The 16007-nt window shown below is 40.1% G+C and overlaps 1 protein-coding gene across 2 annotated transcripts; it reads right to left on the bottom strand.

The window, feature by feature from the left end:
• Positions 1 to 96: 96 nt before the first annotated feature.
• LOC143283068 (procathepsin L-like) lies at positions 97 to 15329 on the bottom strand. Of its 2 annotated transcripts, none has more exons than XM_076589093.1 (8): positions 15205 to 15329; positions 8756 to 8938; positions 7921 to 8060; positions 6773 to 6964; positions 5539 to 5730; positions 4310 to 4475; positions 2245 to 2487; positions 97 to 1753 (listed from the first exon to the last, which is right to left on the bottom strand). In XM_076589093.1, the coding sequence occupies exons 2-7, from the start codon at positions 8889 to 8891 to the stop codon at positions 2282 to 2284; spliced, it is 1032 nt and encodes a 343-aa protein (XP_076445208.1). In that variant the 5' UTR covers positions 8892 to 8938; positions 15205 to 15329; the 3' UTR covers positions 97 to 1753; positions 2245 to 2281. The 2 variants fall into 2 exon arrangements, with proteins under 2 accessions (XP_076445208.1, XP_076445210.1); XM_076589095.1 differs by lacking the exon at positions 15205 to 15329 and adding an exon at positions 9763 to 9868.
• Between the last annotated feature and the right edge of the window lie 678 nt (positions 15330 to 16007).

Below are 16007 nucleotides of genomic sequence, written 5' to 3'. Positions count from 1 at the left end.
TCCACAACATGAAAAAAAACCAACAAAAGCTGGGTGGACCAATCAGTGAGTGAAAACAGACACAGGTACAAGTAAATAAAACAAGGAAACAATATATTTTTCTTACAAAATGTTTAATAAGTCATCTTTCTATGATACAGGCAATGCATCAGAACACCGTGTGTGACAAAGTAAAAACAAACAAAATCAAAATCAGTCATACATTTCCATCCATGGCCAAATTCGACCTCACATTTTTTCATAAAAATGGATACTAAAAAAAGAAAAAAGAAAAAAAAAAGGCACAACACACTGAAAATACATCATGTATATTCTCATACAATGTAATACAATCTTTTTCTTCTGAAGCAACATCAACATCAATGGATTCTGCAATGCATGTGTAATTAAAATATGATTCATGTGCTGCTTTAAAAATGTTGTACCATTTTAATGTACTTATTTTTCTGAGTTGAGCACTGACCAAAAAAAAAAAAAAAAAAAAAAAAAAAGGTCCACAGGTAAATAAAACCATTTAAATCTCGTTACTGTAACGGCTTACAACAAAGTTCCATAACACACCAAATGGATTTATTATACTAGATTGTCTCAAGAAAATGGTTACCTATGTCACAAATGCATCTCCCACAATTTTATTTCTTGCACTGTCATTAATATTGACATTGCCTGTTCAAGATCCTTGTTCTGTTATATTCCATCTAGTTAAATATTCTTCAATATTTGTCTGCACTGAAATGTATTCACCTCAGAATATATATTCATATCAACCCACTCAACAATGCAAGATATTCAGAAACTTGACAGATTTCAGGTATTATCTTTACCTTGTCAATGGACCACAACACAAAAAATCAGATCTCCGATCTCCAAGAGAACATGATGGTCAGGTAAGCAAGAGATATATATGTATAGCCTACATACACAGCAACATGTACTGTATTGACATCTAATGTGTAAGGAGCATTGCAAACTGGAATGGTTTTGAAAGTTGTTACACTGCAGAACTAAATGACAAAGAGAAAGAGAGAGATGGCAAGATGGGGAATGGGAAAAATACAGAGAGAATAAGAACATGCAAACAGATCTCCAGGAAGTTAAAGCAAAACCAATACACAGGACTTTAAGATTATTTTAAACACACAGGTTACAAGCCACAGTTTAAAAAAAAAAAAAAACCCACTTGGATTCTAATATCAAACCCAAACCACATTTGTAAAGCTGATAATCTGTTTAAAATGTCGAGACATAAAAATACATTTCACTGATCTACACCCTCACACATTAAAACTAAGGTAAAGAAGGGGGGGGGGGGAGGGGGAGAGAAGAGCTTTCAGAGAAACATTCTGGAGCCAACTGAAGTCAATAAAACACAGATCAACTCTGAAGATGACATAAAAGACCAGATCTTAACTGTCAGACCCTGGTTTCCAATTTCAGCACAGTGTGTCAAGCATTTCACTTCACTGGCTATCCACACAAGCATTTAAAAAAAAAAAAAATCAAAAAGGTACAAAGGAGCGAGGGGAAGTGGGGGAGGAAGCATACACATTTAAGGAAAAAGATTACATGGAAAAGAAAAAAATGAGCACACGCAAAAAAGAAAAAAAAAGCTACGGAAAGATCCTGGAGATAAAAATGTTTGGTAAACTACGAGGAGCTGTAGAAGGAGTCTCAAAAGTTCAGAGGTCAGGTCAGATGAGCACTGGTGACAGCTGAGCATACAGAGAGAGAGGAGATGGCGACAGGGAAACTCCTGAAACACAACAGATGTTACATATCATCATCATTATCACTATCATTGTTGCTTATAGCTTAGCTCACCACACAGGACCATAACCAGGCAGAAAACACCACCAAAACTCTCTGTGGTTGGTAAGTGTGTGGTGTATGTGTGGCATACATGCATGTGTGATGGTGGTGGTGGTGGTATGGTATGGTGTTGCACTGTGTGTGTATGTGCATGCATGTGTGCACGCGCACCTGTATGTGTGTGTGTGTGTGTTCTTTTTTACCCATGATTTATAATGAAAAAAAATCCAACGATCATGGCAAAAAAAAAAGCAACAACAAAAAAACTTATGTGAACTTCTGCCAATCCATCCAAATTAAATCATTTTGTGCTCCAGAACAGAAACCCAACTTCCAACCCCCCCTCCCCCTCCACCCCAATCCCCCCCCCCCCTCCACACCAACCCCCCCACCCCTGCCCTCCATCCCAAACTGAACCCCACACGCTCCACTCACCAGGATCTTGGTTCATTATTCCATCCATCAATCATCATCACACGACAGGGAAACTGGCGGAGGTGGCGATGCCACACTGGTTCTCCTTGTTGCGGGACATCATGATATAGCCCTGGTCACCCCAGGAGGTGCCCCAGCTGTTCTTCACCAGCCAGTACTCCTGGCCCTCCAGACTCCCGTAGCCCACCACCAGCACCCCGTGGTCCAGCTGAGTGGTGCTGCACTCGGGCTCGTCGTACACACCTACATGGCCACAAACAAAACGATCTTTAAAAAATTTCTAATCTTACATTTCAATGTGCAAAACTTTCATTTATAGTATCATAAATACACCACTGGAGAGCTCCACGGCCATCTTTGATCTTGCGCATGCATGCGAATCTTCCTTTTTAGTTGCAATTTGAGCAATGCCAAAGGTGATCGACAGAGACAAAAGCAGCAAATATCTGCTGTCCACCATTTCTTCAGTTGATAGACTCAATTACAACCAAACTCTGCTCAATGAATTGCCATCGTATGCACATATAAGAGCACAAAACTGAAACAAGAGAGGCAAAGCCTTCAAGACTCACTTGTGATACATTTTTTTTTTTTTATTGTTAAAATGTGTTCTGTATTTGTTATTATAAAGCTTCGGGTAAAAAGGAAAAGAAAAAAAAAGTCCTAACGAGAAAAAGAAAAAAAAAAAAGTCCTAACAGCAGATTCGAACCCCCATGTGTTCGAGTGAGAAGAAACTGTCTTACCCATTACACTATCATGGCTCCTTAGCTGACGTTCAAAAATATAATATTTAAACATGCTTTTTTAAAGGGCGATAAATCGATTGCGGTATTCGCAGTGAGAACGCTGTTTAAATCATATTATTCTGGTGTATCTTGGGCATTCAAAAAATCTTTAAGGGCAATTAAAAATTCTTTTTAAGTCCGCGGTAAAGGAGACGTGCGATTGCCTATCGCCACAGTCACACTGCAACATTTAGCCGTTTTCTCTGAATCTAGACAGATGTACAAGTTTAGTTACACCCAGCTGACACGGTTGATTCAGTTTCTTTTTTATGTTCATTCTAGTTTTATAGATTTAAAGTTGATATGTAAATTGAGTATTTTGTTAAACTAATAACATGTAGAGCCAAGTACAAGTACTTCAAAATGTCGTATGAAGTGAAAAGGACTTCATTTTGAGAAAAGTCAAGACTGGAAATTTTTGCGTTTCATCAATTCAAGGGTATTAACTCTCATGGTTTATTATTTTTAACTGTGAATTCCGACCGATTCTATGGATATCTTTATGGCAGTTTTGGGCATAATCCAGTAAGTGATGAGGCATACACAAATCTTTCTCTGAATAAATATTTAATGGTCTCCTTCTCCAACTTTCCATCACATGTTATCGTGTATTGTTGATTGAATGTAGGATTGAACGGGCAGGTCAACAACTTGAAACAAAATGGCGTCGTTCGCGTTCACGAAGAATATGAGCACGCACTTTGAATATGTATAAATATGTGTACGCAATTGATTTTTGCCCATGACCTTCAGGGCCCAGCCAATAGATCTATAAAGTCCACTCGTCGTATTGATTTTAGTATTTTCTGAAAAAGACCACTCGAGCGAATGAACATAGTGAAAGCCCTGTACACTGAAAGTAAAACACACAAGCTTTTTATGTACTGAGTATAATTTCAAAATGTAATGTTTAAGATGCCCCAATTTACCTCCTTCATACATATGGAAGGTACAAACCCTGTTAGCTGCCCCAACTTACCCCCGTCATACATATGGAAGGTACAAACCCTGTTAGCTGCCCTAAAATACCCCCGTCATACATATGGAAGGTACAAACCCTGTTAACTGCCCCAACTTACCCCCGTCATACATATGGAAGGTACAAACCCTGTTAGCTGCCCTAAAATACCCCCGTCATACATATGGAAGGTACAAACCCTGTTAACTGCCCCAACTTACCCCCGTCATACATATGGAAGGTACAAACCCTGTTAACTGCCCCAACTTACCCCCGTCATACATATGGAAGGTACAAACCCTGTTAGCTGCCCCAACTTACCCCCTGCATACATCTGGAAGGAGGAATGTCCAGCGTCAATGGCGACAGAGACTGGCCCCTGACTGGCCACAGCCTTGGTCAGCATGTCCTCATCCTCAGAGGGGATGTCCTTGCAACCTGTGAGGGTAGCCGCCACTTCCGACTTGATGAACTTACAACGCTCGTCCTGGAAATACCACCTTTCATTATTGTTTACCATCCTGTTTAGCATCTTTCATCATTGTTTATATTCTCAAATGCCCAAATGGTTCAGTCTTACCAAGATCACCATTCAGACTGTCTTGTGCTTTACAATATATTTTACTTTGACTAAGCTTTCATGTTCTTCACAAGAACTTCCAAATTAAACTGGGCTTGGAGTTGGTCTTCGGCAAAATCGTTTCCAGTATATTTCAGTGAATGACTCCAGCAGAGCTACACAAGACATGATCAAAACATGAAGAAACACAATGATGACAAAAGGGTTAGGATCTTGCTCATGAAAATGGGATCAAAACTTGAAAAGGAAGACAACATTCACCACAATTTCTATCAGTGCTCCGGCCAAGAAACTGGACATGATCACAACAGCAACCTCCTCTTTTCACATCACAAGTAATTTTCTCTGGGCAAGAAAATAGATCCAAAGCCAATAATTGGACTGAACACCATTCTATTAGATTCTGAAAAACAAAACCCACAATAAACAATAAAATCATCCTGAGGCAGTCCTCAGCTTCAAGGTTGACTTATTTTGACTTAGTTTTTTAATTTGTCCACAGTATGCAGAAGAACTTGTGGTCAGTATGTGTAATTAAATTTAGAAGTTAGAACCAAACTGGGAAGGAAAAAGAACAGCACTACTTTCTGTGTGCATGCATGTGCATGACGTATGCATCATCTACTTTGTGTGTGTGTGTGTGTGCGTGTGTTTGTTGCATGTGTTGAGAGAAGGGTGGGTGTATGAGGGCGCACGACCAATGGTTGTAGAGTGATATAGTGAAACTGACCTTATGAGGTGGCTGTTGTCTCATTTTATCACATCTTGTATTGGATGTTGTTTTTATGTTTGTTTTCTTCCGATGCAATGATCATGTGTGTGTGTGTGTGTGTGTGTGTGTGTGTGTGTGTGTGTGTGTGTGTGTGTCTATTTACCCGTTTCTGTAAATCGTCTTTAGGGTCCTGTTTAGAGAATTGGTGCTCTGTATAACTTCACATTATTATTATTGTGCTCACTATGTCACACCCACCATGGCATCATAGGGGTATTCCGATTCAGTCTCCAAGCCGCCAGCACTGTAGATGTACTCGAAGGCCTGGTCCATCAGACCCCCGTTGCAGCCCTGGTTCCCGAAGGACGAGGAGCAGTCCACCAGCTGTTGCTCTGACAGCGACACCAGCTTCCCAGTCTGACGGAAGTGCTGCCCTTCCAGAGAGCCAGTCTGAAACGCCACCACGAGATAATACTACCTCCATTAGGTCATGTCACTCACTCAAGTCACCACTGCCAGGCACTCGTCTACTGTTAAGTGGATAAACCTTAACCTTCTGTCATAGTTTGGGTGCTAGTCTTTAGGTGAGAAGATAAACCGAGACCATGTATGCAGCGGACGCTTAAGAGCAGTTGAAAGAACCCAAGGCAACAAAAGAGTCATCCCTGGCAAAATTCAGTAGTAGAGAAACCTAGCTTGATAATAACAACAATAATAAAACAAATACACTTGCACACACCACCCACACAAAAAGGGCGGCACTGCACTGTGGTGTAGCACTCTCTCTCCAGGGAGAACAGCCTGAATTTCAAAGAGAAATGTGTTGTGACAAAAAAAATATTACACAATGCAGTCATTCGTTTCACCACTTGTTCACTCTCTCCGTCTTAGTTGTCACCCTTCTAGTTCTCAAGCACTGAAGCTTTTGAGTACATTGTCATGAATTCAAAATCCAACATTTATTCACTGGCACACAAATACAAATACAGATAAGCAGAAGATGAACACACTGTGACCACCAACAAACCATCCTGACAAAATCAAGCCAATCGCCAACCAACCAAACCAAACCAAACCCCTTACCATACCACCAGGCACCATGGCTAAGTGGTTATCATTATGGACTGACGAATAGGATGATGAAGTTTCAGCTCCTACACAAAGACCACTAAGCTACCGGCTCAAATGGGAAGACTAGGACCACACAGTCAAGGGTCATCAACTTTACAAATATAACTTTGTGTGAGTTGCTCAAATTTCCTGACCAACACTGCAGATGTTTCTATCACTCAACCTGGATGATGCCGAGATGTATGAGAGTGCACACCCTTGTCAAGTAACCCCACCAAACCTCACAGGACTCCCAAAGCAGGATCACTATCACCCCCCATCATCATTCATCTTTGAAATAATGAAAACAAAATGCCCCCATGTCTAGCGACAGCAAATAAAATAGAATAGAATAAAATAAAATGAAATAAAATAAACTCACGGTGGAGAAAGACCAGCAAGACCCACACTGGCCCTGGTTCTTGACAGGCGTGACGTAACCTTTCGCAGTCCAGTTGACAAAGGGGGGCACGAACCAGTTCAGGGGGGTCATGAACTCAGTGCAGTGGATCTTCTTCTTGTCATCCACTCTCTGCTTCATCAGCCTGTTGTACTGCTTGTATTCCTCCTCCGTCTGCCAGAAGCACACTACTTGGTAAGCGGTTAATGACAGTGCACACAGGCACACCACATGGTTAGAAGCCACCAACAGTGCACACAGGAATACACAACACACCTGTAAATGCTCAGGTGCCAGCTGCATGAATTGGAATGAATGAGTTTTTGTAATACTGGAAAGTTTATGGCCGGGCCCTGGGTCACTTCATTATGAAGGGGAAAAAAAAAAACTGAAGCAAGAAATTTAAATCACAACAGTAAACTGCTATTACTGAATTCTGTTCACTATAGCGCAACAACAACAAAAAAACAAAAACAAACAAAAAGTTTTCCAGGCAAATATTTGCCAGACCTCTTCTAACTACATTTCTGTATAAGAGAACATAAGTGCTGATATGTACTACTTTTAAGCATCGTCTTTCTCCATTTCATTTCCCTCCACACTGACACCATCAATCTATCAGTACACAAAATATACTGACCTTGCTGTTGTACTTATGTATATGTTCTTATTTTCTCTGAATATGTTGCCACCTTTATTCTATTAACTGAATTGTTTTTTATTGTACATATATATGTGGGGGGTTTTTTTTGCTCTTTTTTGTGTGTGTGTGTGCGTGTGGGGGGGGGGGAAGGGGCGATTGGGGGGGATACATAGCCCAGATTATGTTAAAATGATCATCCACACAGTATTATGTTCCATGGAACAATATTCTAAGAACAGTTTCCATTCATGTATGCTTTCCTTTTTGCCCTTGTCCTCTTGTCATTCTTGTGTATATATATATATATATATATGTATGTGTGTGTGTGTGTGTGTGTGTGTGTGTCTCACTGTATCAATAAACTAAAATTTTGTAGTCAATGTATGAATAAGTTCATATAAAAAATTTTAAAAAATTTTGTTTAGTCTGCACCAGTGGGTCACAGTAAAGTATGTGTTATTAAAATCTTGTATTTAGTAATACCGACCAGATCAGTGAACTGGTTGATGCCCAAGTAGTAAGACTTCGTCTTCTGGAAGTAGTGCCAGTTGTGCTCCTCGATACGTTTGACGTTGTCCATGAACACGCTGCGCCGCTTTGCCTCTTCAACCAGGGTGTAGTTCTTTCCTGCATGAACATCGCACATCACATAATGAAATCAGTAACAAGGCAGCGTAATTTTTGCCTTCATATAATAAATTTCATTAACAATGCACCACAGTTTCCATGGTCAGTCAGCCAGAATTCTTGCATGTCAATAATTCAACACACAACACTGATCTTAAGATCAGTCAGTAATGCTCATTCAGTATAATTTTTGCCTAAAAAAAAAAAACCCTGAAAAAATATGAAAATTTCATTACTCATCAATCCATCAATTGACAGTGCATCTGTAACACACACACACACACACATACACAGAGAGAGAGAGAGAGAGAGAGAGAGAGAGAGAGAGAGAGAGAGAGAGAGAGCACTGTGGAGAGTCTTGACCATCTCATGCATTAAATGACATGGGAGCATGTGAGTGGTGTATACATGTGCTTGTATGTGTTGTAGTATTCCAGGTGCATGTGCATGTTGTAAAATATTCCAGGAAAATCACCATGTTAATAGTAACCATCACTGCAATAAAAAAACAACAACTGAAAGATAAGTTCAGTAAATGCATTTCAGTTTCACAATCCTATCCTGAGGAAACATAATGCAGGTGGTCAGGTGGCTGCATTTGAATTGGTGGTTGCAAGCGCACTGAATCTAACTTTACTTGGTGGAGATGTATGCTATACAAATGTCATTATTATTATAATTATTAAAGAACTTACCATGTGTCTTCTTGAACTGAGTCCAGGTGGCCTCGTAGGGGTCAAAACGCAGCTTGAAGGGAGAACGGTGAATCTCCCTATTGGGCAAGGCGTAGGCCGCAGCCGCCAGGCACAATACAAACAGTCCGGTATGCATTCTGGGATGGAAGTTTCAAAGATTTGTCTCCTGCTTTTAAACAAGACCTGAAACAGTCCGGTACAGCATAACAGAAATATAACTTAATGAAAGCTGCATCCCTCTCTGGTGATCACACATATTACATGCATTCATAGATCATACCAAGTCCAAATGTAAAAGGGGACAAAAAGGAGGAGTTTGTATAATGATTCAGCGCTTATAGCTTTTAGAGGCGTTTTATTGGCTAAGAGCGGACCGGGCAAGAAGGGGTGTCTTTTCACTGTTAGCCGCGCGAAATTTGGCCAAGCAGAGCAAACCGATAGGCCTAGTTTGCATCAGTTTGACATGGTACAGTATATGACACCAAAATAAAGACACTGTCAACACTACTGTCTTGGCATCTATCCAATAAAGCTCAAAACTGTAATTTTGTTAAAAGAAAAATCAATACATTCAACTCAATCTGTCAAAAGTGTCAATTTGAGTTAATCTTTACTGTTTACACACTACATCGTATACAACCACACAAAATCTCTCACAGCTCAGGAGTCTGCATCCATAAATCAATAATGAAATCTGCAAGTGAAGATGAACTCTAAATCTATGTACAATCAATGAAAGATGAAACCCTTTAAATGTTCAATCAAGCCTTCTGAGATTTGTTGTTGCTGGGTTTTTTTTGTTTTGTTTTTTTAAGTAGCAAATGAATGAAAAAAATCTAAGATAAGGATTCAAAAAGAAAACAAACAGAATTCTCATAACAGTATTATGAAATAATTCATTTAAAATAATTTTAGATTACATGAAATGTAATCTACATATCTTAATATCAATACATTGTTTCCTTTATAACACCAAAAATCAGAGTAATGTCAACAGTTAAACTAACCCCATCCAAAATCCAAGACACCAAATGAAGTCAGACAGACACCATGCTTCTCTTATACCCTTGCAGTTGTACGTAAAGTCCAAGTCATGCTTTGGTCAGGTGATTCAACGAAAGGAACTAAAACAATGAGCCTGCTTGTCAATGACTCAGTAACATGTTACTATGGGACTGTCAGTGACTCAACGACATGCCAGATATCGGTCAGTTCACTTCCAGGTCAGGTTGCTCTTCCCTCTCCATCTTGACCTGGTTGTCTGTGCTTCTGCATGAAAGCAAGGAAGGGCAAAGTCCTATGTCTGTCAATGACTAGTGTGTCAATTCACAGTGCAAACTTCGCAGATGCACTCAGTGAATAAGGATCTGGTCTGCTCATGAAGGAGTGTATGATGACCCATAATACTGGACTGACAAACACATGCACTGACATTTTGCTTTCATGTTTGTAAACGTTCATGTAATGTACATATGTATACTGACTTGGAGGCCTTATCAATTATCATATCATTTAAACACCCCACATGGCTGACACCTCAATCTAAATAAAAAAGGCAAGTTCTAATAATCATATGATATATGCATCATGCAACTTAGTTCATGCACAAGCTGTGCCACTGGTTTTCTACAAGAACTCAGACTATTTCAGTCTTCTGCCAACAGATTCTTGAGGCAAAACTATCCTAACAATTTTTCTGGCAGAATTATAGGAGTACAGACAATCCAAGCTTGCTGTACAACAGTGGTCAGAATTATCAGCCACTTCCACCCTCCCTCCCCAAAAACCCTGGCCCACCACATCACAAGATAAAGAACCCACCATTTCCTTCTACACACCAAAAATTGACAAAGACTAAAACTAAAAGGGAGAGTTCAGGGGAGACAGCTGGCCTGATAACATGCAGCAGACACCGCCTGTCAGTCAGCATAGAGTGACACTTCATGAATCATCCGGTCACAAGATCCCGACCGCCTGACTTCTAACCCTGGGCCCTCATGGGTTTCCTGTGCCAGCCTCAAGTGCATCTCCAACCTGTGACTGTCAAGTGACTTATCCAGAACCACGGTCAACCCGTTTCCATATATATATATAACACATGCGTGTGACTGAGCATCACCTGACTTGTTTTTTTCTGCGCACTGCTGTCATCATCAGAAGGGCCTGTCTCGTGAACTGTCAGGAGCAGCTGTTATCACTATCAGTCACACAATCGATCAACTGAGTCGGACTCTGAGAAAGAAATCTGTTTTATGGGTCACTCTTAAAATGGCTAACTGACAAGGGACATTAACTGCCAATACTGTGGTTCTCAAAATCATATGACTTCTACTTTCAATCCCATTCTTCAGACTAGAGTAACTGTGAAATAACCTAAGTCTAAGCGTTCAGAATCTTTGTCAAGCATACTAAACTATAAGCTGATCACTTACAAAAAATTTTCTTTAATAGTAATACTGGAAGAAAATTCAAATCAAATCTTAGAAACACAGGATTTATGTGAACCAAAACAGTTCAATAATCACTCAATTCAATGCCCCCAGTATGACTGACCTCTCTTTCTGAAAGTGTTAACTTTTGTGGACTACTAACTATCAATCATTTTGACATTAATATCATGCTTACTCTATCATGTCTATGAAGGAAGATGTAAAAGGTACTGCAATGGTAAGATGTACTGCCATTTTCCCCTTTAGTGATATCAATAACATGACCTAGAGATGAAAAGGCATGCTGTCCTTGTAATGTCAACTTATAATATGGTACATAAATACATGAATCAGTAGGTGACTGCGTTGTGCAATGAACAGGATTTTACATAAGGCTGTAAAAGATCAGGCAAGTGCAGAGAGGGTGTCCCAGAATTGAAATTGAAACATGTGCAAGAAATATTTTGCACTGAATTTTGCCAGCAGTGCTGCCAATAGAAGTTTTGCCAGCATAAGTATTTTGAAGTATAGCTTGGGGATTTTCTTTGAAGCCAGGGTGAGTTGCAACATTCTTAACTTTCAAATGTTGGGGAGTATCTGTCTTTGAGCTACAATCAAGGTGGGAAAGAATCAGTTTAACGGTGAGGACATGCTGATTTAAACATCCATCATTCCATGTATGCATTTTGAAAGAAATTAGTCACTTGTTGCTTCACTGAGCGTAAGTGCCATTTAGTGGTCGAACAGACATGACTGAATCTGGGCAATGGCGAGATTTCTGAGAACCACTAAAGAATGCCTCTTGTTTTTCCATGATAGTTGTCCTCCAGAGTTACATGTCAGGAATGAGAACATGGCACAACCGCATACCTTCAATACCAGAACTGAAGTTTTTCTCTCAATCTCCGGAGTATACAACTGTCAACTCACTGTGTTATATACCTTTTCCCCTTCATTTCATTTCTGTATTTGCTTACTTATTTTTATTTCAATATTTATTTACTTTTTTTTTCTTCTCATTTTCCATTCAGTAATTTGATGACTTATCCAATTATTTGCTTTTGTATCTATCTACCCTTGACAAAGCTAAGACTTGTCATAAAAACAGAACACAACAAAAAAAACAAAAAGATCTCCTCCACAGCAACTCTGGTTACCTGTGCTCTTTACTCTGCTGCTGTCATTTTCTAGTTTATTCTTCCACATTTTTGTTTTATTACACACACACACACACACACAGTGTTAACTTATAACACACAGGTATAGATTTTATTCCTTACAACAGATGCAAACAAAGACTCAGTGGTAGTGGATAGGGTCGATTATCCAGTTGAATCTAAAACTAGTAAAAAAATTTTTTTTTTAATTTTCTTCATTTTATGCTTCTTTCTTAATGTTGAGTCACCTGCTCTCCCAATGTATTTCTGGTACAGAAGTAGTACTAAAGTTGGGACAAACACAGTCTTGTTTTGTTTGTTTGTTTTTTTTTTTGTTTTTTTTTTTTTTGTTTGTTTGTTTTTCAAGACAAGAACTGACAAAGAAAAAGCAGAATTGCTGAACCAGTTCTTCCAAAGTGTTTTCACCATAAGATGAAGGACAACTGCCAAATCAGCCGGAGTATACATTTGACAAAAAAGAACTTGAACATTTTCTGATACCAATAGAAGAAGTCAGAAAACTACTGGCCGGTCTACACACAGGCAAAGCACCAGGACAAGATGGACTGCCGCTTATCATCTTAGCTGAAGCAGCAGATGAACTAGCAGAACCTCTCGCACATCTCTTTAGAGAGAGTCCAGACAGTGGGAAAATCCTAGACGAATGGAAATGTGCATTTATAACGCCAATCTTTAAGAAAGGGAGCAAACTACAAGCTAGCAACTATCGTCCAGTTAGCCACACTTGCATTGTCTGCAAAATAATGGAGAAACTAGTCAGAGAACAAATCATGGAGCACCTACTACACAACGAACTGATCAGCAGAGAACATGGGTTTGTACCTGGCCATTCCTGTATAACACAGTTACTGGAAGCCATGGATGACTGGACCAAAATCTTAGATGATGGTGGCAGTGTAGATATCTACATGGATTACCAGAAGGCCTTCGACTTAGTACCTCATCGCAGACTGCTGACAAAAGTAGCAGCTTTTGGAATCCGGGGCAAAGTATTGGACTGGATCTCTGATTTCCTGACTGGCAGACACCAACAAATAGTGGTCAATGGAATATATTCATCAGAAGCTGAAGTGACCAGTGCCTCAAGGCAGTGTTCTTGGTCCCATCCTTTTTGTCATTTTCATTAACAATCTCCCTAGACATGTGAAAAGCAACGTAAAGATGTTCGCTGATGACACAAAACTATGCCAGGACCAACACTGACCAAGGCCCTCAAGACCTACAGGATGATCTGGACCAACTTCAGAACTGGACAAACAAATGACAGCTCAGTTTCCATCCACAGAAATGCTGTGTCCTCAAGCTGGGAGGGAAAGCATCCAAAATACAACAAGCCAGCAACACAAAAGGAAGTGAGACAGTTTATCCTGGCAGAAAGTGGGGTTGAGAAGGACCTAAGAGTACTTATTGATAATGGACTATCCTTAAGGGAACAGATCGCACAGTCTACAACAAAAGCAAACAGAATTCTTGGCAGGCAGCCACAGCAGAAAACATTATGCAGTGAAATAGATCATGTGCAACGCCAAGCAACAAAGCTGCTGTCATCCCTGAGGGATAAACCATATCAGGAAAGACTGAAAACTCAGACTGCCAAGCCTAGAACATCGACGCCACCGAGGAGATATTATAGAGGTGTATAAGTACCTCCTGGGTTGCTACGAAGTCAAACGGCCAAAATTTGCGTTTGCCAGTGGAAGAGATCTTCGAGGGCACAGCCTCAAGCTCCAGAAAAACTGACACCTGTTCAACATTAGAGGAAATTTTTTTTCAAGCCGGGTTGTTTCCCTCTGGAACAGTTTGCCCAACAGCGTTGTAACTGCACCTTCCATCAACTCATTTAAAAATCGACTCAATTGCCACTGGAAAGATTTGCCCACTTTGTACTCACCAAATTGTTATTAGATGGTTTTTGACTATAACTATTGCCCCATACGCCAGCCACGCATGCTGCAAAGTATATGGTTAACATCTACAGAATGATGAACAGGCCTTTTAATGGGGCCTCAAACATCGTACAAGTCAAGTTTATCAGTCCTCTTACTACCAGTCTTAGTCTTACTAAGTTCTTTGTTACACAAATAAAACTTTCATTGACTTTGGTCATCGTTCCGCAACTAATTTTTCAAAGTTTTTACTCTCAAAACTTCTAAAAATTGGCAACAATTTTGAGGAATCATTCACAAGGTTCTTGAATGTAATCAATGATTAATTTTTGTTTAACTTCAATTTGAGGTGGCTGGTCATTCGACTTTACCGAGTGTATTGTGTTCAACACGTGCCATTGTCGGACCGGACAACCAAACGTTCGCTATGACCCAATTCTTACATAATGGGTCATGAAAAAAAAAAAAAATCTGTGCGGGAATCTGACCAATCTTGAATTTGGTTCATCTCTGGACGTGTTCGACGAATAACCAGTTCACACTTATTACTGCTTCACGGCGTTTCTGTGCAACAAAGAACCATGAAAGTTTCGTCCGGCTGGATAAAGATTATATCATATATGTATCTTGATTTGGTTGTTGAGAATCCAGTATTATCACACCAGTCATAACAGAGCTGTGGAATCAAAACTGAATTTGTCGCAATATTCACACAACAACTTTTCGAAAGTTTACAAACAAGTGTCTCAAACTTCGATAAAGAGAACCTGGCTTGTGTAAGACCACTGGCATAACTTTACCCAAGCCAAGCCCAGCCATTTCTGAAACAGACGAGCATATCAACAATGACAAATATAGACAACACTGTAGTTGGATTGACTCCCTTAAACTTTATCATTAAGGAAATACTGATAATTGCTAGACAGCCAAATATTTGAACTACAGCGGACACTCACCTCTGACTTCGAAGCGTTTGATAAGAATGACTAAGAAATTTGCTGAGCAGCTGTTTATACACCCGGATGTCATATGACTTTGGTCACATGGGGGAATGACGTCAGCCATCTTCATCGCCCACCGTTTCTGGATCACGTGATTGCAGGTTTACAACTATGGTTATTTTGCTGAATCAAAAGGAGTTTTTTTCCTTGGTCCCACACAGCTTTTTTACGGTTTGTACTCATGTCATACTCTCATATCTTTTTTCAAATTTTTTTAAATAATCTTTTTCTGCTTCTTCTGCCGGAACACACACACACACACACACACACACACACACACACACACACACACACACACACACACACACACACACACACACTGACACAACTGCATGGGCACACATACACTGTGTCACACACAACGGCACACATACACACTCTCAGTGACACACTGGCTTGTGACACCAGCACACTGTGACACTCACACACACACACACACACACACACACACACACACACACACACACACACACACACACACACACACACACACACACACACACACACACACACACACACACACACACACACACACACACACACCAACTGAAAGCAAAACTGACAAAAACAAATGCGGGTGTGTGTGTGGAGGGGGCGGGGGGGGGGGGGCACTGGAGGCGTGTATGAATCCTCTTTGTTTTGCCGGGATATGACGTTTCGAACCATTGGCCCGTTGTCAGGTGAGTGAGAAGAGGACAGTGTGAATAGGAAAGCCCATGTGAGAAAAGGGTGATGACATCTCACTACTTTCTGTTCTG

Source organism: Babylonia areolata, chromosome 6 (genome assembly GCF_041734735.1).
Source record: "Babylonia areolata isolate BAREFJ2019XMU chromosome 6, ASM4173473v1, whole genome shotgun sequence".
In the NCBI taxonomy this organism is placed as follows: domain Eukaryota; kingdom Metazoa; phylum Mollusca; class Gastropoda; order Neogastropoda; family Buccinidae; genus Babylonia; species Babylonia areolata.
This window is presented reverse-complemented; position numbering and strand designations above follow the sequence as displayed.